The sequence below is a fragment of the Neoarthrinium moseri genome, assembly GCF_022829205.1.
Source record: "Neoarthrinium moseri strain CBS 164.80 chromosome Unknown scaffold77_Wmoseri_CBS_16480, whole genome shotgun sequence".
NCBI lineage: Eukaryota > Fungi > Ascomycota > Sordariomycetes > Amphisphaeriales > Apiosporaceae > Neoarthrinium > Neoarthrinium moseri.
Window position 1 is genome coordinate 16495 of NW_026055191.1, and position 27647 is coordinate 44141.

The window sequence follows — 27647 nt, forward strand, 5'->3', positions numbered from 1 at the left end:
ATTAGAATAATTGACGACGCTAATATACAACATGCTATCCACTGAGCATGAAGACCTAACCGTTGATGGGTAGCTCGTAAGCGAGTCACACTGGTTCGGTTCGTATGGCAGATGGATAGTGCCAAGACACTGTCGAAGTCGGTAACTGCGACGGTCAAATGACCAGTCAACTTCCATACTTCGCAAATTTCTGAGCTCTGTTTGGTTTATCAACGTCGAAACCAGAGCATGGGCAGCTTATCATGCTGCAGTCGCCGGCCTAACGGCATTGAATTCAATGTTGAATTTACGTCTGAATATGCAAGCGATAGTTTCATCAGCATATTCGGTCTTTAATAACCTTCAGTGCTGTTCCAACTCACTGATGCATCCAGGGCACCCTGTCTTATCTGTCTTGCTGTTTCGACTTGATCAGGGCCATGAGCATACTCAGTCTACTTATTGAAGAGACCCATGCATTGAAAACCACGTACAAGTGATGGTGACTTTCATCTGGACGACAGCTCCTAGAGAATACAAGAGAAAGTGCTTGTTGAAGTTCCGTCACTCGACGGAACGTTTCATACTATCATGGCATGGTACTTGGTTGTTGCTGACTCGTACCATGCAACTTCTTGGTAATTCCTCCACCGGCCGTATATATTCGGACATTTGTGCACGCTTCACATTGACAACCCCATAAGCTATGCACTTGTAGATTATGTCGATACTGTTCAAGAAACAAGCGAGCCGTCTTGCTCCGCACACGAACACTAGGCCGGCAATTGTCTTTTTCGCCACTTCGTATTATCCAGCCTCAAGAATGCGTATTGCTGTGCGTAGGCAGCCACATGGATTATGACAAATCCTGAGCCAAGTCGCCTCTTCTGGAAGCTGGCGTGGAATCAGGATCAACTTATACGCACGCGACTGAGGCACGAGTGTCAAGCTGTACAGTACGAGAAAGTATCTCGTTTGGCGTTGAATCAGACACGCTTTCCTTGCCATATGACAGGTAAGAGGGGACGCCTCCCCTGCCTGTGGCCATGCAGCAAGGTAAATCCGTTGCTGCATACCACCCAGCCATCCATGTGTGGTTGCGAGACACTATTGAAATACGACGATCGTCCCCACTTTAAACTTTCTCATGGTGTCTCAGAGACGGACAAGCGCCGTCGGGTTTTCTTGTTGTTTATCGTACACAGTCGGAAAGGCTGTCAACAGTTCACATCGCAGCAGTCTCGAGAAGTGCTTCGATGTTCCAACGCCGGTTCTTGCGGGATAATACCCTTGGCTTGGCGTTGACGGAACGTTGGGTCTAGGGTCAGAAATCCGGCCAAGTGTTGCGATCTCTGGGTCCTCCCGCACTCCACCAACTCCCTCCCTGCCGAACGCTGTGACCATCAGGTAAATTACACTACTACTGTAAGGCCAGACGTATGTTCGTTGATAGGACAGTCCACGATGCGGAAACGTTGCCATTTTACTACTGCCAGCTCGCTACTCGACTCCGTGTTCCTTCGCCATGAGTTTCAAAGACTTCGTAAACACAACGCTATGTAGGCGTGCAGGTGCGCGGACGTAGTGATAAATCATTTCCGCTGGCCCTGTGGACCACGCCGCTAGGGTAGACTGCTACCTAATTGGGAGTAGCCCACCGTCTATATTTGTACACTTTCTTCCACCAGTTCGCGATTCGGCAATCTCGGCGATATAGTCGTCAGACAGACGGCGAAGTATCTCGACCGAGACAGGTACTTCTTTGCTGGATAAGAGTTCCGTCCGTCCACTGCAAGCGTGAGGTAGCGTCGTATCCGCCAGTACATCTCTGCTCTCTTTCCTAGTCGACACTGTACTCGGCGGCGACTTCAAACTGGAGGAAGATCCAACGAATCCCACTAATACACTTGCTGGGGTCTTGGTCATCGCGGGCGTCAGCCGAGTCATCATCGCCGTCGCCCGCAGCGCAGCTTCGGATGCGAATGCCCTTGCGAGGTCAATAAATCCCAAGGAGGAGCAAGGCTGCAGAGGCCAGATGCTTCTCCAGCGGGAACCACGGGCAACAACAGCCTGGACAGCTCGGGAATCCATGACTCGTAGCCTGCTCCGACGCCACAATTCCCTACCTGGGCTGGGCTACTTGGGCCTTGCCTATGGGAGGGAGCTATTGCTGATCCTGGGGCATCTTGGACTCGAAAGCAGGTGCGCGTCGATAGACCAGCATTTCGCCCAGGACAAGCAGTTGGTCGAGGATACTAAGTACATGTTGGCTACGCCCATGGCCCCTAACTCGACTCCTACTCCGTAACTGCAAGCCCCTGCTCGCCAAAGTACCTCAGGTTACGTCCTGGGCTTGCGCACCCTGGTCAAGATCCCTTGGCCCATAGGCGGACCTCTCGGCGCCGGCGTTGATTCCCTTGGTCGCATTGCTCTCTTTCTCTCTCTTGCCCCCCAGCTCGCCCAGTCAGCGCGTTTCCCGACTGTCCCTCTTCTCATCATCATCATTATCACCTTTGACCTAGTTAATATCCCTGAATGCGGGGCTGCCGATGAACAAGATAACGGCTTGACCTTCTCGTTGACACTCTGGGCTGCACGGCGTCGCTCTGTCCTCATCCACTGCGCTGCATGCGAAGTTTGAGGTCGTTTGATAGCTACCACCGGACGGGCACCACGCGAGCGCCGCACGAGACGCACCGTGCAGTTGCTTGTCAGATACGCACGCCTGCATCGCATGCGATCCTGGGCTCGGCCAGATATATCGCAGTCGGCGCAGCCTTAACTGACGATTACTAGCATAGCCGTGGAGGAGCCATACCCAAACGGACGCAACCATTACCCAAGGACGAGCAGACGACCAGCCTAGTAAACCGACTGGGTCCAATATCTCGACTAGGAACTAGTGGAACGACCCAGCACGCAACTACCCTCCGGTCGGTATCCCACTTCACAGCACTCCGTACCTACCGCGCATAGCATATAGCACCCTGGCTTCGAGTTTGACAGGCGGTCGTCGAGGATCCATCATAGCTCTCGGCAGACTATCCACCACCTTGGTCTACCCGTCGATCCACCATCCACCACCCACACACCCATCACTGAGCTGCCGTTGCACATCCTCCCCATCCCTCACATCCCTTCGACTTTTTGGCCCGTCTATCCAGTCACCATCAAGAACCTGTTTGCCTGCTGCATTCCGCTGCCGGCTCCTCCTGGCACACCCCAGATCTGGGTTGCAGCTTGACCCTGCCTAGTGCCGTGCCCTTGAATGCAGAATTGCGCGCGACTCTCATACTGGAGAACCTCGACGCGACTGACTGACTGACTGCCTGGCTTGCTTGCTTGACTGACTTGACTGACTGCGCCGCCTGCCTCGTGTCCCCGGGTTGCCCAGTCATACCTATCAAGGGCGAGGGCCAAGTGAGTCTCGAGGTCTGTCCAGCCTGGTCCGAATCCCACCAATACATTCCCGCCCGCCTCCCGTCGGCGCGCATGGTCTTGGACACTCACGCCAGGCTTTACTCAGTCCATCTGGTTCAGGACTTGCTGCTGCTATTGCGGCAAGACAGGTTTACGGTGCGAAAAAATAGGCCAACTTCTCTCCGCCAAGCAAGGCCACAGAGGGAGACACACACCCACGCTTGGATCGATAAAGAGGGGCGAGAAAAGGCGAATACTAGCTCCCACCCCCCCGGCTCCCTCCAGTCGTTCGCAGAGTCTCATACGTCGCAGAGCAGACGCCGAGTGGGCTATCGCAAAAGTCGATTAGACTCCGGGACCAGGCCATTTCCTATTATTACTGACCCCTCCCTCCCACGGAGCCAAACTCAGCCTTGGATTTACGCCATCCTAACCAACCACATGCATCCCGTCCTGCACCTCTTCCACTCTTGAACGCACACTCGCAGAGATCAACCTCGCCTCTTTTCGCAGCGCGTCATTCATCTTTCCAATCTAGTCCAACTATATCAAGACACGTTGTTCTGCAGGCAAACAAGCTTCTCCACGCTCGCAAACTACAGGACTGGACAGGACAGGATAGGACGTTGGCCGTCGTCGCCTCGCCTCCGCCCCGAATGTATCATTCCACCCAGCCAAACGGCGCTGAGGGTGCGACCATCAATCCCGCGACCATCAACCCTGCCGCCCTCAATTCTGGTAAGTCGCTCCTTTTAATCGCGACCGCGGCCCCTCATGCCCGCCATCGTCGAGTCGTTCCTCGCGGTTCCCAGTGGAACCCGCCCGGATGACATGCGCCGTTGCGCGCGCGCGCATCTTCCTGTATGCGTGCATCAGCAACCGATGCTGTCGCGGTGATGATTGTCGGCGTCATCGTCCCGAACTCTATCAGCCACAGCCGAGGCTTGATGTGGGAACTACACCAACGACAACGGCGACAACGACAACAACAACAACAACAACAACAACACCAGCAACTCTTATCAGTTCGACGTCGCAGCTAGTGCTCGGTGCTGGAACTCCGCCATCGTCATCGCCGCCGTCGTTCGCCGCGACAGCATTGCTCGCGCGTTTTTGGTTGCCTCTATTGGAAACATATTTGAGCTTAGCAGCTCCCGCATTGCTCCACGGAGCGCCCACCAGTCGCTTGTCCTCGCGGATGCTGACATTGATATGACACCCCAGAACTACTGAACGCCAACGCGCGCGGCCTCAAGCGCAGCCGGTCGCCCGAGTCCTATCAAGAATCGCAAACCTCTGGTGCGCCGGGGGAAGATGGTGAGTCTTATCTTCCGTGATTGGCGATGAGCCTCGTGCGCCTGTGTAGCGTGCAGCCGCGTCGTACCTGAGGGGATGCGACGCGCCTCGCCCGTGTCCCGCGGTCATGGATAAGCTCCAGGCCGTACGACGGTAGCCCTGGCTGTTGCTGCACAGCATTTGCGCGCATAAGACTCATCCCCGTTTACGCATTAGAACACCTGTTAACCTCGACTCGCACTACAGTCCACGCACAGAAACGTGGAAGACCGACGGTGAAACCTCGATCCTCCATGTCGGACCCCTCTGGTCAGCCGCCTCACCTGGGCCAAGGCCCGAACATGCAGAGCATGGCACAACCGCAGACGATGCCACCGCAGACACCACAGACCCAGAACGCGCCATTACCGGCGCAGGCTGGTAGTTACACACCCGCTCAGCCGCCCCAAGCCTCGCCGCCGCCGAAAGCTACGCCCACCAAGACGACTCTGAAGGCGCTGCCAACGGTGCGTGATCATACAACCGACCAGCTGGGACCGGGCGGCGACGAGTATCTACCGAGAGAAGTCGATGAGGCCGGCGAGAAAAAGGTAATGGCCAACGGCCAGCTGCTGGGAAACCGTGAATACCGATGCCGAACCTTTCTGGTTCCCAACCGAGGAGACAAGCTGTTCATGTTGGCAACCGAGTGCGCCAGGGTCCTTGGGTACCGGGATTCTTACCTCTTGTTCAACAAGAATAGGTCGCTCTTCAAGATCATCGCAAATCAGATAGAGAAAGACGATCTGGTGGCCCAAGAAATTCTTCCGTTTTCGTACCGGTCGCGGCAGATTGCTATCGTCACAGCACGGTCCATGTTTCGACAGTTTGGCAGCAGAGTGATCGTCAACGGCCGCCGGGTAAGGGACGACTACTGGGAGGGCAAGGCACGTAAGCAAGGATTTACTGAGGCTGATCTGGCTGGCGAGAAGCGCCCCGGCGCCTCCAAGGCCCGGGAGGCTGCCGCCGCTGAAGCCGCCCAGCACGCTCCCATCGTGGGTGGTCCCCATGGCGAAATTGTTTACGCCAACACTCCAGGCCAATTTGGTGGTGCTCCCCAACCCCAACTTGTCCAACCAGGTATGATAGGAGCGCCGCCAGGAAGTTCGATGAGAATGCCAATGATAACCGCTCCATCAACAGATTTGAACGATCAACGGACCCGGGACTACAGTAATTTTATCAAAGGCGGCCCACGACAGGAAATCACAGGCCCGGCCTATCAGGACAGAACCCAAACAAGCCCTCTTTCCGAGATCCATGCCCAGGCCCATCATGCTGCCGAGTTCAACCGCACCATCAACTCCGGCCGTGAGGTCCGAAGCGAGTACATGCAAAATATGTGGCGGAGGCCTCATGAACAGCCGAGTGCGTCGCCCGTGTCTGCTTCGGATTCCGCACTGCCTACAACGCGTCCTGGACAGTCTCCTCACGCCGCGACGGCAAGCATCCAGCAGCCATCTGGTATGGTGCCCAACCAGAGCCCTCAGATGATGATGACGGGCCCTCCCTACTCCCAGTCGATTCATTCTCAGCAGCCTATCAGCCAAGCCCCGATGCGAGGCATGCCCCAGGCGGCGCCGTCTCAGAAGCAGTCAAGACCACCAAGCCTGCAATCGGGGCCGACGGGTAACCTCGCCCCGGGTGCTCAGACGTACAATTATGGCCAAAATCCCATGTGGAGCCACCCCCAGACTCCTCAGACACCACAGCACTATTCTGGTTATACTACTCAACCACAACAGTCACCCCACCCGCAGCAGTCACCAGCACCGCAACTGCGACACCCGTCAGGCACACCGCAGCAGATGCAGCCCGGTGCGATGCAGTATCCTGGGATGCCAGGCCTCAGCCAAGGTTATCCCAATCCCAGCCAGGGTATGTATCCTCCGGAGCAGACACCCAGGCAGTTCATGCCCCAGAATCCAGGAGCATCCCCGGCCGTGACCCAGGGCTGGTCGAACCCGCAGACATCCTCGGCTGGAAACTGGTGGGCAAACCAGCCGCAGTGATCGTACCAGCCCAGGTACATACACAGAATCTGCCGCATTCCTCAAGCCCGAGCTCGTTGGGGTGGTATCTTCTTCTAAGTGGACTTTGAGCCTCTAGCTGTTCCGCATGGACAAGCGTGATGGCGGTTGTTGGTGGCGGTTCTGGCTTTCAGACGCAGTCTTCTCTTCGTCTACTTGCATGCATCGCCGGATCTACCCAGGGGGTCATAGAGGAGTTGGAGAATGGGGTTTCTTTTTTGAGCGTTCTTCCTGTTCATCCTCTCGAACATTCACTTTTTCGCGCATCGGTTGGAATTTTTGTCTCCTTGTTGCCGTTCAATGGTCAGAGCAAGGCCCCGCATTCTTTCCTTGCACACGTTTTTGGGAGGACATGTCCACTCTTGCCGGCATTTGCATATACAGTTTGATACCACTGTGGATTTGTTACTTCTATTATGTTTTAACATACCGTTCTGGGCATTCGTTCCACGTTCCCGGCAGTTGCCTCGGCAGATCTGATACCACCCGCCGCTTACTCGCCATTACGCTCAACAATACGAACCGCTCGCCATGCTCGTCATGCAACTCGATCTCGATACGTTGGTAGAGAGCTCGCCCGCGGTGCTAATAATAATGCTCCTGCCGTTCGTCTTTCAACAAGCTACGCTCAGCTATGAGCTTTAGCCTGCGCAAGGCCCGCTAGATCTGGTTTCGAATTTGAGAGTGATTGATATGCACCTGAAGAGGGGATCGGCATTCTTCACTCGTGAAAACGACAGTCAGGCTGTGGGCTGGTGAACGGTATTGACACGAGACATATTTTGCGGTTGGTAGTATTGGTGATGGCACTATTTTTCCCATTTCCCCCCCTTTTTCTTGGGGCTGAGTTATTTGAGTGTATGTCGGCATGCTTATGGATACAACTGTTGTGTGCATTCGGGCAGCATGGGAGGAGTTCTTTCTGATATCTCTTCGTCTTTGGAAGGATCCCCATCAAGGGGTAATCTTTTTTTTTCTTCGCTTTATGTTGCGGGCAGGTCGCTCTCATACTCAGCGAGTGAGCCGGGATTGGATCCGTCTTCGCATCGACACGAGGCGAACATTGGGCTGGGTCCAACTATGAGGGCAATTTGCATCTAAGGACCTGGGATAGCTGTCTTTGAAGGTTTGGGTTTCTTTCTTTCTTTGGATGATGGAATACACGTGGCTGCCGATGGACTTGGCTTGCTCTGGCTTATATCGTTTTAATTGACTCCTCTCTCTGGAGATTTGGCGCCAGCTGCACGTAACACAAGCCATAAAGTAACTCAATGACCTTGGCGTATTGCGCATGCCTTGACGAGGATTCTGGAGATGTGTACAGATGGGGTACTTGGGGTTTAATCACTCCTAACTGGGTTATGATCAGTACCCAGCACTTGCTTACAGCGCGAAGCCTCTCTATACGAGATATATGGGGAACGCATGCGTTTCTTATCACATGATTCAGCAGCTATGGTGCGCGTAAGACGCATCCCCGTTGTACCTGTGAAATCCCACTGTGCCTACGCTCAACAAGTACACAGCAACACTTTGCGAGAACAAGCGGGTCTAGACGGAGCACTTGGATGACTACAACACTAATCCCCATAAGACATGCGCCCCATGTTACCCGAGCACTATGAACCGTGCAACCGCAACAAGCATCAGGTGACCGGCCCGAGGATCTGTATATTCCTTGGGCGAACAAGCCAACTACCTACCGACCTGTCCCTGACATCCAAATTAGACAGGCCGTTGGTCCTCCGCCCTCCGCCACCACAATATATCGACTTCCGCCTCGGGCCCAGCCAGCACGTGTTAGTAGGATTTGAGGCTCGTTGAAGCGTATGAATAACTCCTGTCGAGAGGTGCCTAAATCAGATCCCAAGAGGCGGACGAGGACCCGCCCTGCGGCATTCCTGCCAACGTCACCCCGTGGGGCTGAGTCAGCCCGACGGGCTTGGAAGGAACAGGGGCACCTGAATCCACGCTTGATGTGACGGTCGGGTGGCGGTTTTCTCGTGCCTCGAGTGTTTCTTTTTTTTTATTGTTTATCCTCCCCTTCCGAGCTGACGCCCGCAGGGGATCTGTTACGGTGCGTTATCTTGGCAAAGCACAGGAGGAGGCCCTTTTGGCTCGCTGTCTCCCGGCGCTCGTGTTGCGGTGCTGACGGCCGACTTATCCGATCCATGATGGCGCTTCGGGGTGCTAGGGAAAACGCTCTTGGTAGCTTTCGGAACCGACGGGTTGCGTGCTTTGGAGAGCTAGGAAAGTAGGTAAGCCTGGTTCACGCGTGGCCTGTGGCAGGGGAGACCTTGGGGGAGAAGCATAAGCAATGGTGGGGATGGGATGGAGGGCGCGGGTGTGGCTTGAGAAGAAGAGTTTCCGGCGACTGTAAAAGGGGAAGCTTGGGTCGAAAGTGTACAAAGGAATAAGTATCTGTGGACGGCGTTGCATAGTATCGGCTGTCGTGCATGGCCAGTCTGCCCAGGGCATAGCGCCGATGTGTGTTGATAGTACGCGCGTACTTTGTGCCCCGAGTATCATTATCGCTAGACTATAAACGAAGGGCATCTGTGTAGTAATCAATGCAACTAGGAACGGATCCAAGTAGGTTCCATCTATGTAACACTGTTGAAATCAAGTCGTAAGGATATATTTTGTCACTACATTGCCTCCATATCGATACCCGAACAACGCCAACTACCTGGCCATTGCGGGAAGACTGACTGTGGCAAGTGTCCGACCGACCTAGTTGAAGCGGAACTCGATGCGAAACCGCGCGTTGTTACTCATTTTTCGTCAGCGGCACTGACTTGAGGAGATAAACCAATGAGAGTTCAAGAGTGAGTAAGCCAGTTGGTGTGATGTTATTTAGCTTGTCTATTTGGTAGCCTTGAAACCCCATGGTAGTTAAATGACACCTAACTATAGCAAAGGCCTCTATTCTAGAATTATTCGATTGCTCCAGGACATATGACTCAGTTGCAGAAATACCATTTTGTCAAGACTCATACGTATGCTTCGTGTGCATTTACAGCCTCGATTCCGACTCTGACGTAGCCAAAGTCGCCTTTTACCTCGCATAACCGGTACATCAGTTGAGAAATACCGGAATTCGGCTTCGGGTCTACCTCTCGTTTCCCTGGAAGACTAAAACTAGCCAAGTAGTATGCAGCACCTGCAATAGACCGCATGTCGGCAGGCAGATGCGGCCATTGGACAAAGAACATGTACACCAGCAGCGATGCCATCAGACCCAATATACTCACGGTGAGCCAGTGGCATACCAGGTAGACCACATATGTCTGGGTAACGCTGTACGGCACGTTGGACAGCAGGATCGGGAGGCACTCTGAGAAGATCGCCGCCGCTGCCACGGTGCCCAGGAGGGCCTCCCTCCGCTTCACTGCCGACCAGAGCCCTGAAAAGGGGTTCGTGGACGGGCTCTGCAAGATGGAGCGCTCGGCCGGCTGGGCGCATTCGGACATTCGCTTGTAGGGGCCTAGAATTGCCACGCCTTTTTGTGTGTGTCAGATCACAAGATTCCCAATATGATCACCATGATCATCATGAAGGTGCTGCCTGAAGCGGGAGGGTTGCTCCTTACCGTTGAAAACAGCTGACCAGCAATGCGCATTTACGATGCCGAGCGCAGTGAACAGAAAGCGCACGCCAAAGGATTCTCCGTCCATGAAGTGCTCGAAAGGCGTATCACCACCCGTGTTGTAGTAATATAAGACCAGAACGAGTATGCCGCAGATTAGGGCCAAGTGTAAGCTTAGTCCGAAGAGGCGGAGCGCAAAGATGGGCTGATGTTTCTGGGTGTGAGCGTGGTTGCTTGTATTCTCCTTGCGTCTCGCGAGATCGAAGATTCCTCTGTTACTATCGGCTATCATGATGCCGTAATTGTCCCAGTCTTCGCGGCCGAAGTAGTCCAGGCGGAACCTACGATTACCGGCCTTTTTCATCAATGCTGCGTTGGAGACACTGTAAGTGTCATAGTTATGCGAACAAAATAGGTCGCGCACCTGATGGTCAGTCATAATCGCGGCGAGGCCGCTGATGCTCCAGGGGTTCTCCCTAACCCCGGACCGCCGGCGCAGGGAGAGGAGGAGGATCAGGAGCAGCGTGGTAGCCATAAGGATGAGTAGGCCCTCGGTCAGCCTCACCGGCACGCTCGACGCAAAGAGAAACACGGCGCAGTTCTCTGCCGCGGTGCCACCGCCCGGCGCACAGTCGCCGTCCGTCTTGATGGAGATGGCCTCGGCCGCTAGCGGCGCCAGGACCACGGAGAAGGTGCTGAGGAGTGTCGTGAGGAAGAGGAAGCAGTCGCCCTTGGTCAGGCTCGCGATACTGGAGTGCGCGGTGCGCGGCCCGGCTGTCCGCAGACAAACGGACTCGCCTGCCGAGGCTCCATACGGCTGCATCATTGCGTGGAATGGCTGCAGGCGCTTGGCGTTGAGGTTGATGAGCCTCAGGGGGATGGAGACGAGGGTCGCTAGTAGCGTTGGGAGGAACATTCCGGAGAAATATTGCCATTTGGATATCACCCAGACAGAAGTATATTCTTTGATTATACTCGTAGTTGTGGATTTGGGCACATCTAGGGTGGCCGTTGGAACACCCCTCGAGTCAGTGAGGGTTGTTCTCGGTTTTGTAAGTCTCGTGGAGAAGGCGTTTGTGGTCACTCGATTACCGTTGGAATCAGTGAGCACTTTATCTGAGGGCGGAAGCAAGGTCTGTAGATCGCCAGATGGTCGAAAAGTAGGAGTCCGCACTAGAGTTGAGTTCCACGTAGTAGTCGCTATCGGCTTGTCCCCGTCGTCCTTCAGGATGGTGGTATATGGTGAGACAAGTACTGACGAGATCAAAGTGGCGGTAGGCACGCCTTGCGAATCCGTCAAAATGCTTGTTTCTTCAGCTATCCACCCCAAGTACTCAACTGTACTTATCGCATGGCCATGCGAGTCTATCAGAGTTCTGACCAGAGTCTTGGAGGAGAAAGACAAAGGCATCGACGAGGTTGACGGTACCCCCGCCGCCGCGAATGACAGTATACCACTTTTACCTCCTGGTAATATAGCACTAGTCACCACAGCTTGCCCACTAGGTCCTTTTTCAGAACTTCCCACTGCACTCCCAGGCAGCTCGGTGGTCGAGGCTGTGGGATCAGTGAGGTCAGTATTGCTTCCTTGTCTACCAGCAGCCGTAGTTGCTAGTATCGTAGTTTCTACCGCGACAACAGGATTGCTAGGTTTTATGTTGACTTCGAAATCAGCTTTTCGGCTGCTCTGCTCCTCCTGCATGACGAGAGGGTTTACCCCGTCACTCATTGTTCCCGCGGGCGGCAGTCTTTGCTCTGGGGGTGGCATCCAGGTCGCAGACGTCGGTACCGGCACCTCAGTAATCACAGTCGATAATTTGGTGACGGTCGCTGTGTTGATATTGGCAAAATCTGTCGAGAACTTTCTGATCCTTCCCATGACGGTGCTGGTCTTTGTGCTGGTAATGCAGTCTTGTCCTCCAATCTCCGAAGGGGATAAAACTTCCGCAGTCCTAGTCACCAAGGCGCTCACGGCGTCGGACGTACTCAAGATGGTCACAATGTCGCTAGTAAATGTATCGACCGTCGTGACGATACTTCCAACGTATTCATCCAGCCACACGGTTCTGTATAGAGTGCATTCTGTTGGGGCTCCCGAGGTACCAGTAGCCGTAAGATGCTGCTGCAAGTCTGTTGTTACTGCAAGAATCTCAGAGCGCTTCTGTTTATCTTGTCGATGGCTCAATATGTAACCGAAATCGGCTTTGTTCGAGGGCTTTAGTACAACCATTTCAATCGCACCAACCAGTGTACACAATAGTAGACCGAGAAGCGCAAGGAACGGCCATTGGTGCGAGATTGGTTTATACTCGGCAGGGCCATTGTTGACTTGAACCTTGCGGTTACCAAATGTTGCAGCTCTCAACATAGCAACCTTGGCCAAGTGGAATGATGTTGGCGCGATTTGTGATGCACTGCGGTGATCCATTCGGACGGCCGCTGGGGCTACCATTACTCGGCATGTTGTAGGGGCAAAAAGGACAGCCGCTCTCAAGAAGCTAGACAATCCATGAATTATGAAGTTGAAACGTCGTCTTTATATTGAGATGACTCGATTGTTCCACCTGCACGTAGTGGAGCAGCCCGTTTCAACGGCGATGATCCACCAACATAACTTTCAGATGGATCGATGCTGGCATTTAGGGGTCGTGAATCTTTCTTCCATGAAGTTCAGGGGAATTAGTGGATACACCGACGTTCAGCTTTGCTGACACCCTGAAGATTCGAACCGAACAGGAAGTATGTTTGGCGAATCCAGATCATCTGTATATTACACTCATGCCATGTTAGAGCTGAAACGATCAACTACGAATGCCATTGGAGAGCGAAAGTTCAACGTAAGCGTCCCCTACGTATTCAATGCTTAGCTCATCAAATCCCCTGGTCGAGGCTGAAGTCCTGCAAACTTGTCGAATGGACTGAAGGTACGATCTGAGCTTGGTTTCTATAATGGTCAGATAATATCTCTGGAGACTGGCTGAGACACCTTGCTAGCTTGTCGAAACTCCAGGTAAATATATTTGACGGATATGTCAAGAGGGTCTTGTCGTTGCTTGACTTGATCGATGATCCTTTTGCTTTCATTCTCACCGTGTAAAACAATTCACTTAAATAATCACTGATAGCCGAGAATATTTGTCTGTCAGATGATGGAACCAAAAATATGGTTCCATGCCAAATGGAGGTATATTTTGCCTCCAGAAGGGAGACGTAGATCAGCTAACCCACGATCTTGCAACGATTTCCCCGCCCTCGGGTGTTGAACATCGCACGCCAATGCTTCCCTTTATATGGTCTTGTTGAATACCGTACGCCATGCTTGCCTGTATATGGTCCGATGAGGGAATCACAAAAGATTTTAACCCAAAAACGCCTTTCTATGCTGAAGAAGTTGATTCTCCCGCTTAATCCAATTCCCCCACGGGACGGATAGATGGTATTACACAAATCTAGAACTTCAACTCCTTGGGCTTCTCCCAGCTGAAGTCGGGGTTGGTTCCGAAGTGACCAAACTTGGCAGTCTGGTAGTAGATGGGCTTGGCGAGGTCAAGCTGCTTGACAATGACACCGGGGCGCATGTCGAAGTTGTTGCGGACAATCTCAACGAGCTCCTGGGCAGTCTTGTCAGAAGTGCCGTAGCTGTCGACGTAGACAGAGCAAGGCTCGGCGACACCAATGGCGTAGGAAAGCTGGACCAAGGCACGGCGGGCGAGCTTGGCGTGGACGAGGGACTTGGCAATCCATCTGGCGAGGTAGGCAGCCGAACGGTCGACCTTGGAGAAGTCCTTGCCGGAGAAGGCACCACCACCGTGGGCACCCCAGCCACCGTAGGTGTCGACAATGATCTTGCGACCGGTCAGACCGGCGTCACCCTGGGGGCCACCAATGATGAACAGTCCACTGGGTTGAATCTAGGGGCATGTCAGTGGCAAGCTCTCGGACATTTTCAAGCATGTACAAGGATGTAGGGGGGGAGTCACTCACGTGGTAGACGGTCTTCTCGTCGAGGTACTGAGCAGGGATGACCTTCTTGCAGATCTTCTCGGTGATTTCCTTGCGCAGCTGCTCGGTGGTGATGTCCTCGCTGTGCTGGGCGGAGACGACAATGGTGTGGACTCGGAGGGGGACGACGGCACCGCCATCGTGCTTGTACTCCATGGTGACCTGGGTCTTGGTGTCGGGGCGCAACCAGGGCAGGGAGCCGTCGCGGCGGGCATCCGACATGGCCTTGTTGAGCTTGTGGGCGAGCAAGTGGCTGAGGGGGTGCATCTCGGGGGTCTCGTCGGTGGCATAGCCGAACATGAGACCCTGGTCACCGGCACCGAGCTGCTCAAGGGCCTGGTCGTAGTGCAGACCCTGGGCAATGTCGGGGGACTGCTGCTCGATGGCGACGAGCAGGTTGCAGGTCTTGTAGTCGAACCCCTTGTCGGACGAGTCGTAGCCGATGTCCTTGATGGCGTCTCTCACGACCTTCTGGTAGTCGAGCTTGGCCTTGGTGGTGATCTCACCAAAGACCATGATCATACCGGTCTTGGTGGCAGTCTCGCAAGCAACCTTGGAGAGGGGGTCCTCAGCCAGACAGGCGTCCAGAATGGAGTCGGAGACCTGGTCAGCGATCTTGTCGGGGTGGCCCTCACCGACGGACTCGGACTGTTCGACACGGTCAGCGCTGGCCGGTCACCGACAGACACAGGCCGCGCGAGAGCAGGCGATGGCTGGAATCTCGCGCGGGCGGGGGCGGGGACATGCAACTCACGGTGAAGAGGAAAGCACCCTCGTTGTGGATGGCGAAGGCATCGCCGGTGACTCCGTTGGTGGCAGGCATGGTGTCGGTGGAGGGGTTGTTTCGTGGGAACGAGGAACGAGGGGGGAGTAAAGATTTGCGCTTGTCGTAAGTCTATTACTCTTTGGAAAATCCGCAGACAGGAAGACCAGAACCAGACGACGCAAGAAAATCGAATCGAGTGGAAGGATGAGGAGACAGGACTGGGGGCGGAGGAGGAGAGGAAAAGGAAGCAAGTTTTGTCCAGCAGAATGGGAGAAAACGATCCTCTGGGAAGGGGTCCTGTCTTTTCTGGCCGCTCCGTTCAATCGATAATGCAGTTGCCGAGAGTCGGCATCCGAGTCCTGAGGAGGGGCAGGCTGGGAGGTAGCGGTACTTGCGCGCGCACGCCTCTGGCAGCGTCGGCGCGGGTATCGAGTACCGGAGCGCTGTCGAGAAATGCGCAACAACCAACCGAGCCCGTGGCTGGCCGTCCGCTCATGGCCCCTGGCCGCTGGCCAAATTTTTACTGGGGCCCAATTGCGCCATAATTGCAACCGCGCTGCCAGATTTTCACCGCTTTAGCGCACATCCTCACCCTGGATTGCGGGGGCCCTCTTTGGCTCTTTGGGGGGGAGCCAGCGAACAACGTGCCCGAACGATTAACTGTTTCTGGACGCAGAACCTCCATCCGCGTTGGGGGGAATCTGACTACGCCGGCCTAGTTGCAGTAATTACATAGTACAAGATAAGGCCCCATTGATGGCACCAAGGACCGGGCTGACTATGGCAACAAATGGCAGTCGGCATCTCGACTCACACGGCACGCATGTCGGGCGGGCGTCGCCTGTTGTCTCTGATCGGAGCACCTTTCTGACCGTCACACGCTGCCTGCCTGCACGTCCCGCCCGTCCCTACCCCTCATACCCAAGTGGTACTGCGAGTCCATTAGGCAAGGGTTTGCAAATGGACAGACAGAAAAATTGGCACGCCGTCAAACACGAGCCGTTGGACTATGACGGAAGCACTTGAGTGCCCAAAGGCGCCATAGCCATTGGCACTGATGGCAAATGGTACAAGAAAGTCTAACACACAGCTCTGGTGAAACCCGCGCAATAGCCAGTCGCGGGTCGAGTTGATTCAGCCCTGAGGCCCTGAGTAAACGGCCGGTTCTGCAGCCGATTCTGCAGCTTACAGCCAACTGGGACCGACACCTCTGGTGCCGGGGAGAAAAAAACCCGCCGAGCTGGAGGGGTCCGCCGACTTCTTACTGGCGTCGCGGAACGTGGGACCCTGGCACCCTACGAGCCAAGCCTAACAGACCCCTCTCTGTACCCCTCCATCGCTCTACGGTGGGTGACTGACTAAAGGATTATTACTGCCATTATTTTTTTTCTTCGCCCCTCTATATGCATATGACGAGGCAGGGCACCCAACTGTACGTCCGGCACGCACCGCGTTACGAGGCTGAAGTGATCGTCTCACCGTATAGCTCCGAGCAACAGAAGTAGCAGCCCACCAGTCTGCAGGACAACTAGACGACTTCTCAGCCGTAGCTATACCCCCCCAACCCTCACGATGAGCAAGTTCGGCGTCATGGTCATGGGCCCTGCTGGGGCGGGCAAGGTATGTCCCAATGTCATGATTATCACCTGTCTCCATGCTTGGCTGGATGGGCTGGATATCCTTTTCCCTCACGTGTGCTCGGTAGTCCAGCTCTGAGGAATTTCGCTAACAAAGACGCCCACAGTCTACCTTCTGCGCCTCGCTCATCACCCATCTCCAGCTCAACCGCCGGTCCTGCTTCTATGTCAACCTCGACCCCGCCGCCGAGAGCTTCGAGCACACGCCCGACCTGGACATCAGGGAGCTGATCTCGCTCGAGGATGTCATGGAGGAGATGGGACTCGGTCCCAACGGCGGCCTCATCTACTGCTTCGAGTTCCTCATGGAGAACCTGGACTTCCTGACCGAGGGCCTCGATTCGCTCACCGAGGAATACCTCATCATCTTCGACATGCCGGGACAGATCGAGCTCTACACGCATGTGCCCATCCTGCCCGCCCTGGCACGCTTCCTCACGCGGACGGGCAACCTCGACATCCGGCTCTGCGCCGCGTACCTGCTCGAGGCAACTTTCGTCGTCGACAGGGCCAAGTTCTTCTCGGGAACCCTGAGTGCCATGTCCGCCATGATCATGCTCGAAGTCCCCCACATCAACATCCTCTCCAAGATGGACCTGGTGAAGGACCAGGTGCGCAAGAAGGACCTCAAGAGGTTCATCACGCCCGACCCGTTGCTGCTAGATGACGATCCTGCCGAGATCGCCCGGCGCAAGGCGGAAGGCACCTCGGCCGAGGACGACATCTTGGCCAACCCCCAGGATACGGACGCTGTCATGAAGGGTGCTAGCTTCCGGCGATTGAACCGCGCCGTGGCCGGTCTGATCGAGAATTTCAGCATGGTGAGCTACTTGAAGCTCGACGTGCAGAACGAGGAGAGCGTGGGCGCCATCCTAAGCTATATCGACGACTGCATTCAGTACCACGAAGCCCAGGAGCCCAAGGAACTGAAGGATGAGGAGTTCGACGAGCCCGAGGAGTGACCAGTACCTGCATAGCCCTTACTTGGGGTCTGTCTAGGTCTGGGGGAGGAAAACAGGAGGGTTCGAAGTCGACGATTTGGACCCAACATCTGATACATTATGCATAGCGGCCGGCGTTTCTGCATTTGATAGGCATTTGATACCAAAATCCAAAACTGATTTGAGCATTTAATTCATTGCGTACACCTCGTAAAGTCATAACGTAAGGACCCAGCTATCCCTCATACACACACACACACAGGTCCCTATCTGCCCGTCCCCCTCGCCCGGCCGGCCTTTCGACTGTTCTTGGTCTGCGAGTCGTACTTGTCGTACTCGGCCAGCCAGATGTTCTTGACGATGGTGGCGTAGCCGACAGCCTTGCTGCCCAGGACGACGGCGTCGCGCAGGACGGCCTCGGGGCCGCGCTGCCACACGGCGGCCAGGAGGGCGGCGACAACGGCCCACAGCAGCAGGCGCGAGACCAGGCGCGTCCAGAACATCATGACGCGGTGCACCCACAGGGCGATCTGCAGCGCCGCGAAGGCGATGCCCACGAGCGTCATGACGAAGACGATGTCGGGCGAGTCCGACAGCACGTCCGACACCCGCGCCAGCACCGGCTGCACCACCGGCCACGCCGCCGCCGCCCCGCGCTGCACCGCCGACTGCGCCCACCGCAGCGTCGCCTGGAACGGCGTCTCGCGCGCCAGCACGTGGTCGGACAAGAACTGGAGTGTCTGGTCGGGGAGGACGCCTAGAGAGGAGCGGCAAAACGCGTGCGTGTTAGTCCAAAGAAGCTTCTCGCAAGGCTGGGGCGGGTTGCGGGTGGTAGAGGTAGTCCATACCGTCCAGACGGTCAAGGATCCATTGGTGATCGTTTGCCATCTTGTGTGTGGCTGTCCCAAAGTCTCTGGGCGAAGGCTGCTTCGAGGTCGCGTGCCTCGACCGGGGTTGTGGCGATGTAGAGCTAGTTGATGCCGTGTATGTGTGTAGCTTCTGGGGCGAAGGTGCCTCGCGGTGCCTCCGGCTGCTATATGCGCGCGTCGCTTCGGCGTCAACAGGAAAGCAACGCGGGAAGGGCTGAACAGATCAGAAAAAAATTGATCGGCTTCAATAGCGGTCACGCAAGAGGGTCGCCGACGTGTTGTGATGCATGGGCGAGCTGACCGGGGTGTGGGGGGAACTCAAGGGTTCTTCTTGGTCGGTAAGATCTGGCGTCAGGTCTGGTCTGGATTCGATGTTCGTGCCGTGCTGCCCTGGGCGCCGCCATCCAAGGGAGTGACATGTGTTCGTGGTGGAGCCCTCTCTGTGTCCAACTGTAAGTTACGGTAACTAAACCCCCTGTTGGTTGTGACCGCCCCTTCGCAGATCTCGCGGCAACTCTGTTTGGACTCTGGGAAAGCCAGAACTTAAAGGCCATAGTGACCTCGAAACTTCCGGTCTTGCTTGGTGACGATATCATACGTAATTTGGTCGATTTAAGCTCTTAGCCATCTCATGTCTCAGCTGCTTTCGTCGAGATCTTGGTTTTTTGGCCTGCGGCACCTTCTCCGTTGCCAATGAGGAGGAACAGGAGCAGAGGTGCAGTCGCAAACCCAAGCCTTGGGCACCCACCTGCACCCTTTACCGACTCCAGGGGCCCGCCCACGTGGAGCTCTCCTCCAAGGCGGGATCTAAGGGCCATCCAAGACCCAGGCCAGCGGCTGAACCGAGCCGTATTTGGAGATGATATCGTTGCGGGAAGAGGTCCCTACGCGCTATCAATTCAAAACATTTGGAAGCCGTTCCCGCCGTCTGCTTTTGATGGATGGTTGCATTCAACAAGCGTGACTTTGTCAGGGGCAAGCAACGCTTCCAGTGTGAGGCTAAGCGACCTAGCAACTGCGGCAGAAGATAAAACAAATGTTGCATTCAACGAAAGACGGTAGGATGTATCAGCTGGAAAGAATGACATTTAATACTCTGGATTCCTTCGGTTTGCCATGGAACTGGACTGGAACTTGCCGTTTCGAGCTGAGGCCAAGTACACGAAGCCAACGATGCTCCTCCAAACTCTGGAATATCAGATGAAACGCCAAACGTATAGCTATGACCTCTGGTCACAACCTACCACTTCCAACGACAACAGCGAGAGCAGAAACATTTTCTGCTACTTCTTCATCCAACAATCACAGGTAATGTTCCTAACCTGCTCATCAAGATCGATATTCTCAGGATGAGGTCACCGCACGTCCTCGTATTCTCATATCTACAAGGCATTGTTTTGTCTTCTCTTATAGAGCCGGAAATCTGCCCACGGAGTCCCTTCCAGTTCTCTCTGGTGCCGCCAACACATCTTGCCGATGGGTTCTCCAGGCTCAGAGGATTCCTCAGTCACTCCAATACGGCCCATCGCGAAAATGAAAGCCCAGGATTGCACGCATTGGAGAAGGCTCACAGCTGCAGAGACCAGTATTGTGTATGGACTAGTGGGGAGGCATCATCTGTCGGAATGTCTGTCGTGACTACTCGAGCAAACAGGAAACGGATACTAGAGCGCTCTGCTTCAAGAACAGTGAGGTCAGAACTGCCTGCCAACTTTCGGACCACCGAGATCCCCGGCAAAGGCATCGGGATGATTGCCAACAGACGGATTCGAAAGGGCGAGCCGATCCTGACTGCTAAGCCCGCGGTTTTGGTCCACCGGAAACTGGTAGACGAACTCGACCTGGACGATCAGTACTCTCTACTAGATGTAGCGGTTTCTGAGCTACCCCCTATGAGACGAGAGCAGTTTTTGGCCCAGGCCGGCGAGCTTGGCGGGCACAAGGTCAGCGATATATTGTTCACAAACTCTTTCCAGGTGATCCTTGGAGGGGAGGACGGCCAACACTTGGGCAATTTCCCGGACGTTTCGCGCTTCAACCACGACTGCCGGCCGAAGTAAGGCGACCCACGGCTCCCGGTATACTGTGTTACTGACTGTCGGTAGCGTGGCTTTCTACATTGACCAGAACTTGACACATCACACCCACGCCATCAAAGAAATCCAGTCGGGCGAGGAACTGACGATCTCGTACCTTGATTCGTTCCGCGCCAGATCAGTGCGTCAGGAACGAGCTCATACCTCGTGGGGGTTTGCCTGCACTTGCTCGCAATGCAGTCTCCCCCGAGAGGAAGCAGACGCGTCAGACGCCAGACTCTACAAAATTTACCAGGTTGAGAACCAGCTGTCTGATCTCAACAACGGGAAAAGCACGCCCGACATGGTAGAGCAGCTCATCGGCCTGTATCGGGAAGAGAGACTCGACTTCAAGATTGCGGATGCGTACACTATTGCAGCATTGAATTACAACCAGTTTGGCATGGCGGACTTGGCGAGGAGATATGCGGATCTATCCCTAGAGCAGGGCCCACTGGAGCATGGCACCCACGCCCCTGATATTGAGGTGATGCGGGCTATACTGGAGGATGCAGAAGGTCATTGGACCTACAACCGTCGGCCGTATCGAGAAGTTGCCCCAGATCAGGATGAGCTATAACAGCGGAGGCTTTCATCTTACCAATGAACAGACGTGGTTTACAAAAAGTCTGGCTGATGCGCCGTAGTCATTTGTTGCACTTAAATGCAGGTCTACAAGGGGATGGGGGTATCTTTCAACAGCCAAAGCGCCATTCGGACATTTTCGGATGGATGGAGGCATCCCTTGGATGAGAAATGTTTGCTCTGGTAAATTGACATGAGAGGACGTGTTTGTGCCTCGATTGCTTGTCTTGGTAAATTCTACCAAGGCTATACACGTAGAAAGTTCCCAGTACGGTCGCCCCAATTGCTGTATTATGCCCGTCACTTGACGCTGTACCCGAATAGTCGGGGTATATCATACCACGGTGTTGCAATCACCCGCAGATATGCCACCACTCTTCATCCGAGCTTTCCCTCATTTCTTCCCAGAAAGATGCTACTTCAAGAAAGCTCAAGTCTCGCTGCGCGGTTGGACGCCTAGATTCAGCCGCATTAGCCTTCGATCTGGCACAGCCCCACAGGAATAGTCAACATGGACTAAAGTCTCAACTTACAGCTTTGGGGCCTCCGGCAAAGTAAGCCTTTTACTTATGCACTGCAATTCTTGCATGATTGAGGCAGGTATATTCAAGTCATTCGAAGGTATTAGTCCTCATAAAATTAGGCACACCATCCGCCATCGGAAAATTCATCGCAAAAGAGGACTGGAATCCACTGGAGCTGAGTGTCACCAGCGCCGCGAGCTGAGGAGAAACCCCCCACCAAACTCCAAAATGACTGACCTCACCATCCGGAACCTCACCGCCACCCCACTCGAGCTCAAGCTCGTGGAGCGGTTTGACGGGCAGCCGGTGAAAAATGGGGGAGACAATCGTATGGGAAACATCACGAGCAGGATCACGGGCATCTTCAACTCGTCCTCGGTGGCCCCCAATGTGACACCGCAGGGCGACGCACGCGATCGCCGGGATGTCTCCATCCCGCTCCCCTGCTTTGGAAACACCACCACCGATGTCAAGGCCGCGGACCCCAATGGCCGCGAGGTGGTGCGGCTGACTTTCGAGTCTGAGGGCCACCGGTACGAGGTCGACGTGCCGACCTCCTCGCGGCGCAGTACCGTGCTCAAGAAGCTGGACGATGGGCCCCGCGAGTTCACAGCCGTGTATGTTGCTTCGGGCTCGTGCCTCTCCATCTTCAGCTCCGCGAACCTGGGCAGCTGGATGCAGGAGTTGCGGGACGACTGGCCGCTGTCGGCCTTGTCCATCCCGGGCACGCACAACAGCCCAACCTGCCACGTCGCTCTCCCCTCAGTCCGATGCCAGGCCGCCAACGTGCGTGAGCAGCTCGACAACGGCGTGCGGTTCTTCGACGTTAGATTGCAGACCAGCCCGGACAACTCGGACTTGATCCTGGTGCACAGTGCGTTCCCGATCTCTCTGACGGGCAACAAATACTTCCACGACATGCTCAACGACGTCTACGCCTTCCTGGACGCCAACCGCTCCGAGACTCTCATCATGAGCCTCAAGCGTGAGGGCACGGGGAAAGGCACGGATCAGCAGCTGTCCAAGTATCTGCGGGATCGGTACTGCGGCGATGGGAACCGGTGGTTCACGGAACCGCGGATCCCGCGCCTGGGCGAGGCCCGGGGCAAGGTGGTGCTGCTCCGGCGCTACGGCAACGACGAGTCGCTCAACGGCGAGCACGGCGGGCGGGGCTTCGGGCTCGACACGAGCGAGTGGCCGGACAACTGCGACGACAAGGTGACGGGCGGGCCGGGGCTGGCGCGGGTGCAGGACTTCTACGAGATGGACCAGAGCCACAACATCGGCAAGAAGATCGACCTGGCGCGGGCGCACCTGGAGCGCGCGGGCGAGCCCACGTGCCCCTTCGGCGACCCGGCGGCGCCCGACCACCTGCCCTTCTTCGTCAACTTCCTGTCGGCGAGCAACTTCTTCAACGCCAACTGCTGGCCCGAGAAGATCGCCGCCAAGGTCAACCCGGCCATCGTCGAGTACCTGTGCCTGAACCACGGCGAGGCCGGCAGGGGCCCGAATAATCTGGGCGTCGGCGATGCGTGTACGGGCATCGTGGTCACCGACTGGGTCGGCCTCGGCGGCGACTGGGATCTGATCCGGTGTATCGTGGGATGGAACGCACGACTGCAGCTGAAGCAATAGAAATTTGGAGGAATGCCGGGGCCGTCATGGCGCGAGCGAGTCTCGCAGACGGCAGCCTAGACCCTGCAATGGGCTCGGATTCTCAACAGATCTTGGTCTATATCTTAAAATATCGGACGAATAGCTCTACATGTTTTTTTTGAATGAAGGGTTGTCTTGAGAGGGGTGGTTCAAAAAATGTGGTACATGGGAATGGCACGCATATCGACAGACGCAGGGAGTGGTCCGGACCAGACTGGATATACGCTCAGGAGTTTTTGGTTAGAAGACACGTGCTTTCAGAAGAATACTACCGCAATTCTGTGTGTAATGGACAGACAGCCGAGAGGCCTTCATTCAGTTTGATGTGTCCCTCTCCCAGCCATTGAATACTACTATACCAGAATATCTCATTTACCAGTCAAATATTCGATTTGACTGAAACGAATGCGACGCGTGTCGGCCAAGACGACGACAACACCGATTCAAGTACAAGTATTTGGTCAGTGCATGGCAGAGACTTCCTTCACCGTATACAATTCAAGCGTTATAGAGCTGTCTCCACGCGCTGAGGCTAGCCATGCCTACAGGGTACGTATCACACTTGGAGAGCCAGCCAAGCTGTCACAACCATAGGACGAAAAGCTTGTGAAAAAAAGAGTGGGAGATTTTGAAAAATTAGAAAGACAAGATAACCTTCCAGCAGGTGAAGCGACCCTGCATTCTCCACTGAATAAACACCCCGTCCTAGCTCACTGCTTTTGCGAGGCCCAGGGTTTCTGCAAGCGCAGGGTTCTCCGTCACGCCGGGATGTCTGGGTCCCGAGACACCCGCCGTTTCGGGACTCGGAAAGAGCCTAAATCCACGAGACACGATTATGTAAACGGCCAAGAAGTTGCATCAGGTAAGAGGCAAACAGGATTTGTGAGGTCGAGGCGTTGTGGTCGTCAGGTTTCGAGCCCCATGGTATTCTGCTGGGCTTACGTTGGCTGTTGATTGGGTGATGGCTGGATAACTAGAGTTCGGGACAGTCAATATTGTACGGGCTTTCGATGGTTAAGTGACAAGATGTGTAAGATTTCCTTTGGCAATTGAAATGAAGAGATAGATAATCATAGACCAGCTCTTTCGAACTCTCAAACCTGAGGCTGTCGACAGGTTAGGCAAATTAGAGGGTTCACGGGGAGTGGCTTGTACTTCAGAATTGTGTCATTGCGGACTGTTTGTCTTTCGTTCATCGAGCCCACTCTCAGATATCTACTAGCATACATGTTCCCCAGTGACACCTACTTAGGTAGCCATCGATAGCTTAGGATTTACCTCCACACAGCATATTCCGTTTCGGGTTAAGATTGCGTGTCATCAGGCTTCTCATAAGAGAAGAAAAGCGACCAGGCCAGCGAATCCGCCCACTGCCGTAAATGGTAGCGCTAAGCCAGCGGCCCCATTGGGAAGGATACTGGCACTGGTCGTCGCCGCGGCGCTGATACCGTTGGTGGCAGAAGCGACCCCGGCCGTTCCATTCAACCCAGTGCGGACTGCCGTCGCCAAAGTACCAGTTGCTTCTGTAAGTCCAGTGGCACTGCTCAAGGCCCGCAGTGACGTTGCCGTGGCACCCTCGCCACCACCAAGAGGCTGCAGCGAGGTAGCACCCTCACTTCCGGAGCCGCCCAGGGGTTGAAGTGAGGTACCGCTTCCGCCTTCGGAGCCGCCGCCAAGTGGTTGCAATGATGTGGCACCGGTAGCCTCAGCACCATTCGCACCCGTTGCACTTCCGAGGGACTGGAGACCGGTGGCAGAAGCACCTTCCGCACCAGGTAGAGGTTGAAGCGTGCCGGCTGTGACCGGAGTTCCTGGAAGCGGCTCTAGAGCCCCGCCGGATCCTGCAGCTGCGATGGCCGAGGCAGTTGCAGTGACGGCCTCACCGCTGTTAAGGGGCTTCAAGACAGCTGTACCGTTTGAGCCCCCTGGTGAAAGAGGTGCCAGCGTCTGCAGAGGTGCCAAAGATCCAGCCGATGACAAAGCCGGAGCGCCCGTTTCCACAGCAGCTGAGGCGTTTACCGCGCCGATGGTTTGGAACCCCTGGATGGCCGATGCTGCGGAGCTGACGCTTGAAAGGCCGGCAAGTCCTGTGGCAAGGGGAGCAGCTGAGATAGTCGAAAATCCTTGGACTGCCGCGGATGTGGCTGCAGCAATCGCCTATGGTTCTTCAGTATGTTGTACTCCATGAGAGTCAGAGCCATTACTTACCGAAGCTGTGCTCAACTGCGTGAGAGCCGCAGCAGAGCTCGACGCTCCGATCTGAGCCGCGGTAGTAGCTCCTGGAAGAGCCTGGAGAGCTCCTGTGTTGACATTCGCAACACTTGAAAGAGATTTCAACGGTTGAAGACTGGATGCTTCGACAGCACTACCAGGAATAGGTTTGAGTGACACCGCGCCCGCTGTCGCTGTTTCCTCCGCATTCACTGCCACTCCCTGGGCGCCCGGTAGCTGCTTTAGCCCAGCCTGAGGCACGAATGCCTCGCCGCGAGAGTTCTCGTTTGTGATGTTGCGTGCAGCGCCGGCCAGGCTCGCGCCGAGGACGGCCACGGCCGTGGTGAAAAGAACGTGTCTCATCTTGTCGGTTACTTTGGGAGGTACGGCTTTCTTCTCTTGAATAAGTCAAAAATTAAGGAGAGGCTGGACGATCAACTTTGTAGTGATACAACCAAGCCAAACGAAGTAAATGGGTCTACTGTCCGGAGTAGCTGACCTGCAGGCGTGTATAAAGGAAGGACACGAAAGAAACACTTCACCAGAAGCTATTAAGAAGAACAGAAAGAGAAGACCGTAGGGACAGAAACGAGAGTATGGAAAGGAAGGAAACCTGGGTAGGGCGAGGAGGATTGCCACGATCTTGTAGGATATGTCATTGCCAATAATGCCAACATTTTTGCCTGAGTGATCCGCGGCAGCAAGAGTATGGGTGGGGTACGCCATCTCATGTCCAGGCATACCTCAGCTACCCCTTGTGTTGACAAGTGACAGGCTCGTTGTTCGGATCAGACGAGGGTGGGCAGGACGAGAAGCTGGGCCGCCTCCTGCGAAAGGCGAGTCTTGAGACGGCGCCAGGGTCATTGACAGGCATGGTCCATAGGTACTGGCAAACCTTGCCGCAAGAGAGAAACGAAACGGCCAGAGACGTAAATGATTGGCTCGGACAGTGAGGAAGAGTTACCGATGTGCACAAGCGGGAGTACAGTGAGCAGAGAGTCTTAAAGGCCCTTGCCACTGAACGATGAAAACCAACCCAATGCGTTGGTCGAGCCCCCTGTGGTCGACTGAAGTTATAAAACAGGGTGGATGAGTTAAGCTTAACCATGTAGCATGCGAGACGCAGCACCAAAACAAGGGTTCAACAATCCTTCCGTGATATAGGGACAGACAAAGGGCACCGTCTGCGGCCTTCGAAACATTCGGCACTAGCCAGAATAGTCGGGCCTGGGGGTGTGGGTGCCCACGGGCAAGCTGTCATGATGTGTGGGATCCCTGTTGAGGCTCTGACAACACGGAGGCTACTGCAGGGTCTGAAACCCGCCTCATCGAGGAAAGCTTTCAGGCGAGCCAGAGACAGCTTTTCGCGGAATAATGCCAAGACCCCAGCCGAGAAGAGTGAATACATAGCATTCTGAGGGATAGCTGTGCATGTGCTATGTAGAAAAGCGATGCCGTTGCATGACTTTGGTTGATCGGGAGAAAGACAACTGCTGGTTGAGTTACCTCGGAGGCGATCGAGATGTGCACATCGTGTTTATACAATCATCCACCGTAACGGATCTATCGCCGTCGATCTGGATATGTTGATCTTTTCAGGAAAACTGTTGACACTGGTTCTTTTGCTGGTCGCCATCTCTCGCCGTCTCTGTTTGCTATACTGTGAGGCATCTGAGCTCCAAGTTCAGCAGGTTGTGTTCCAGCGCATGATTTCCGGGTGTTCGGCACTGGTGTGGCTGAACTGGATCACGTGCTGCGAGGTGTCCGGGCCCTGGAGGTAGCCGGGCACCCGGGCACCAGTGCCTGTTCCTAGTGCCTTCCCAGCACCTGCCTTGCCTGCCTGGGCCGCCTGGGCCGCCTGGGCAAACGCCAGACTGCTGTTGACTGCCGTCCAGGCTGCCAGGCCGGCCATGGATGTGCCTGAGCCACACCCAGTTTGCTGCCGGGCCAGCCGGTGCGCCACGCTGGCTTGACTGGGTGAGGCCGTGACTTTACCACAGTAGCCCCATAGTTCAGTCAGTTACTTCC

General features: G+C 55.2%; 9 protein-coding genes across 9 annotated transcripts; 4 read left to right on the forward strand and 5 right to left on the reverse strand.

Moving 5' to 3' along the window:
* Positions 1-4055: 4055 nt before the first annotated feature.
* Positions 4056-6746, forward strand: JN550_011962 (uncharacterized protein; the record flags this gene model as incomplete). The annotated part of the gene is made up of 4 exons (XM_049310386.1): positions 4056-4137; positions 4624-4716; positions 4942-5814; positions 5878-6746. The coding sequence occupies 4 exons, from the start codon at positions 4056-4058 to the stop codon at positions 6744-6746; spliced, it is 1917 nt and encodes a 638-aa protein (XP_049166031.1).
* Positions 6747-9757: 3011 nt separating this feature from the next.
* JN550_011963 (uncharacterized protein) lies at positions 9758-12781 on the reverse strand (the record flags this gene model as incomplete). The annotated part of the gene is made up of 2 exons (XM_049310387.1): positions 9758-10266; positions 10357-12781. 2 exons carry the CDS (start codon positions 12779-12781, stop codon positions 9758-9760), a joined length of 2934 nt encoding a protein of 977 aa, XP_049166032.1.
* Positions 12782-13802: 1021 nt separating this feature from the next.
* On the reverse strand, positions 13803-15178 carry JN550_011964 (uncharacterized protein; the record flags this gene model as incomplete). The annotated part of the gene is made up of 3 exons (XM_049310388.1): positions 13803-14264; positions 14338-15003; positions 15110-15178. 3 exons carry the CDS (start codon positions 15176-15178, stop codon positions 13803-13805), a joined length of 1197 nt encoding a protein of 398 aa, XP_049166033.1.
* A 1515-nt stretch (positions 15179-16693) lies between these two features.
* Positions 16694-17720, forward strand: JN550_011965 (uncharacterized protein; the record flags this gene model as incomplete). The annotated part of the gene is made up of 2 exons (XM_049310389.1): positions 16694-16741; positions 16866-17720. The coding sequence occupies 2 exons, from the start codon at positions 16694-16696 to the stop codon at positions 17718-17720; spliced, it is 903 nt and encodes a 300-aa protein (XP_049166034.1).
* Positions 17721-17965: 245 nt separating this feature from the next.
* JN550_011966 (uncharacterized protein) lies at positions 17966-18587 on the reverse strand (the record flags this gene model as incomplete). Its single annotated transcript, XM_049310390.1, has 2 exons — positions 17966-18456; positions 18548-18587. The coding sequence occupies 2 exons, from the start codon at positions 18585-18587 to the stop codon at positions 17966-17968; spliced, it is 531 nt and encodes a 176-aa protein (XP_049166035.1).
* Positions 18588-19917: 1330 nt separating this feature from the next.
* JN550_011967 (uncharacterized protein) lies at positions 19918-21223 on the forward strand (the record flags this gene model as incomplete). Its single annotated transcript, XM_049310392.1, has 2 exons — positions 19918-20624; positions 20674-21223. 2 exons carry the CDS (start codon positions 19918-19920, stop codon positions 21221-21223), a joined length of 1257 nt encoding a protein of 418 aa, XP_049166036.1.
* A 757-nt stretch (positions 21224-21980) lies between these two features.
* On the forward strand, positions 21981-23387 carry JN550_011968 (uncharacterized protein; the record flags this gene model as incomplete). Its single annotated transcript, XM_049310393.1, has 1 exon — positions 21981-23387. One exon carries the CDS (start codon positions 21981-21983, stop codon positions 23385-23387), a length of 1407 nt encoding a protein of 468 aa, XP_049166037.1.
* Positions 23388-24737: 1350 nt separating this feature from the next.
* On the reverse strand, positions 24738-25982 carry JN550_011969 (uncharacterized protein; the record flags this gene model as incomplete). Its single annotated transcript, XM_049310394.1, has 2 exons — positions 24738-25565; positions 25617-25982. The coding sequence occupies 2 exons, from the start codon at positions 25980-25982 to the stop codon at positions 24738-24740; spliced, it is 1194 nt and encodes a 397-aa protein (XP_049166038.1).
* A 1321-nt stretch (positions 25983-27303) lies between these two features.
* JN550_011970 (uncharacterized protein) lies at positions 27304-27531 on the reverse strand (the record flags this gene model as incomplete). The annotated part of the gene is made up of 1 exon (XM_049310395.1): positions 27304-27531. The coding sequence occupies one exon, from the start codon at positions 27529-27531 to the stop codon at positions 27304-27306; it is 228 nt and encodes a 75-aa protein (XP_049166039.1).
* Positions 27532-27647: the final 116 nt, after the last annotated feature.